Source organism: Amphimedon queenslandica, unplaced genomic scaffold (genome assembly GCF_000090795.2).
Source record: "Amphimedon queenslandica unplaced genomic scaffold, v1.1 AMPQUscaffold_11683, whole genome shotgun sequence".
NCBI lineage: Eukaryota > Metazoa > Porifera > Demospongiae > Haplosclerida > Niphatidae > Amphimedon > Amphimedon queenslandica.
Window position 1 is genome coordinate 9,350 of NW_003548075.1, and position 1,681 is coordinate 11,030.

General features: G+C 32.8%; 1 protein-coding gene across 1 annotated transcript in view; it reads right to left on the bottom strand.

Moving 5' to 3' along the window:
- The window catches only part of LOC109589043 (uncharacterized), a 3,815-nt gene extending 2,462 nt beyond the window's left edge, over nt 1-1,353 (bottom strand). The window contains exon 1 of the mRNA XM_020005164.1: nt 1,269-1,353. Coding sequence (XP_019860723.1) covers nt 1,269-1,336 — 68 coding nt within the window. The 5' untranslated portion in view covers nt 1,337-1,353. The remainder of the gene's footprint in view (nt 1-1,268) is intronic.
- Between the last annotated feature and the right edge of the window lie 328 nt (nt 1,354-1,681).

The window sequence follows — 1,681 nt, forward strand, 5'->3', positions numbered from 1 at the left end:
TTCCATGTATAGGGTACGTTATGTACAATAGAAAGAATGAAGGATGTTAAGGGAGTTGCCTCATTGAATGCATGTGCATTGAAGTACATACATGTGTGGTATTTCAATTATATACCAATTTACATATAAACGTAGGAGTTACATGTACATGTACATGTACATGTAAACAAACAAGCAGGCTTCAGGTCACTAGTAAAATGAATTGCATGTAATTCACTTAATAAAGGGAAGGGAAAAGTATTTGAGGAAAGGTACTGAAATGGATTCTGTCATTAACTCACTATAGGTAGAGCATTACTTATCTATATTATAGGTGTACATGTACCAGGCTTGGGGCGAGTACTTTGGTACTCGTACTTAAGCATGCTTAAGCACAAGTTTGAAAGTACTCAGTATTTACTCAAGTACTTTTGAACAAAAATTACAAATACTCGTACTGTACTTAATTACTAGTATGTTTTTAGTGCTTACAAGTACTTTGAAGTACATTTTTCGATGCAATGCTAATGTGTTGACATAATAAATACTAGCTAGTGTAAACCACATATATTTACCTCCTGTGGGTCCCATACTATGACACTGGTCAGTTTGGATTTGAAAAGTTCATAAGATGTAATAACTGTCTGATTTAATTTATTAATTTTAAAACTAACTTATTAATTATTTGGGTGTGGTCAAGTGCTTAAGTAGTACTTAAGTACTGCAATAGAGTACTCGTACTCATACTGAATACAATTGTAAAAATGAGGGATTTGTACTCGTACTCATTTTAAAAATTTAACAGGTACTTGTAATGTACTTAAATACTTTTTAAAGTACTTCGCCCCAAGCCTGACATGTACATGTATATGACACAAGTACATGTGATAATAGCATGTGTTAGTGCTAATGTAGTACCATATACATGTACATGTACATGTGTAATGTACAAAGCTTCGAGAATGCATACCTGCTATTAGCAACACTTTCTTTGTATGGAACAAGCATAATAACATACTGCATTTTGAATTAGACATATAATACAGTAACATGCATTTACTATATGCACATGTATATCATTATCTAACCAGTACAGCTACTTACATGTACAGTACATGTACTATACTTAGCTATTGTGTTATTTGCAAGTGTACATGTACATGTACCTATATGAGTATATAATACTAAATCACATGTACATGTACATGTACATAGTAAATGCATACTTATAAGATATTATCCTTATTATCTGTATAACACATTACTCTTATTAATCAATACAGCCTTACCTGGCTGAGCTAAGCGACTCTATCCATCCTTTCTGCTCCTGATGTGAAAAAGCTTTCAGGCTATACATTCTGGACAGGTCACCCTCAAATGCTAAAGAAACAATCACTCACAAATATACATGTACACATGTACATGTACATATACATACGGCATTATAGTACACTTAAGTTACAATAGTGATAACTATAAAAACAGGATTAGGCAATTAATCATACTATACTAAATTCCAAGGATCGTTAAACACTAGAGCTCAATGCAATGTACATGAACATAGATCAGAGGAACGTGATCAATCATCATCACTTAATTATTATGCACTTCTCATTGACTCTAAGAAATTCCATATCTGCTAGAAGTAGCAGAGAGACAGAACAATATGAAAGGAAGTGGAATGAAGCAATAGCTATTTCAA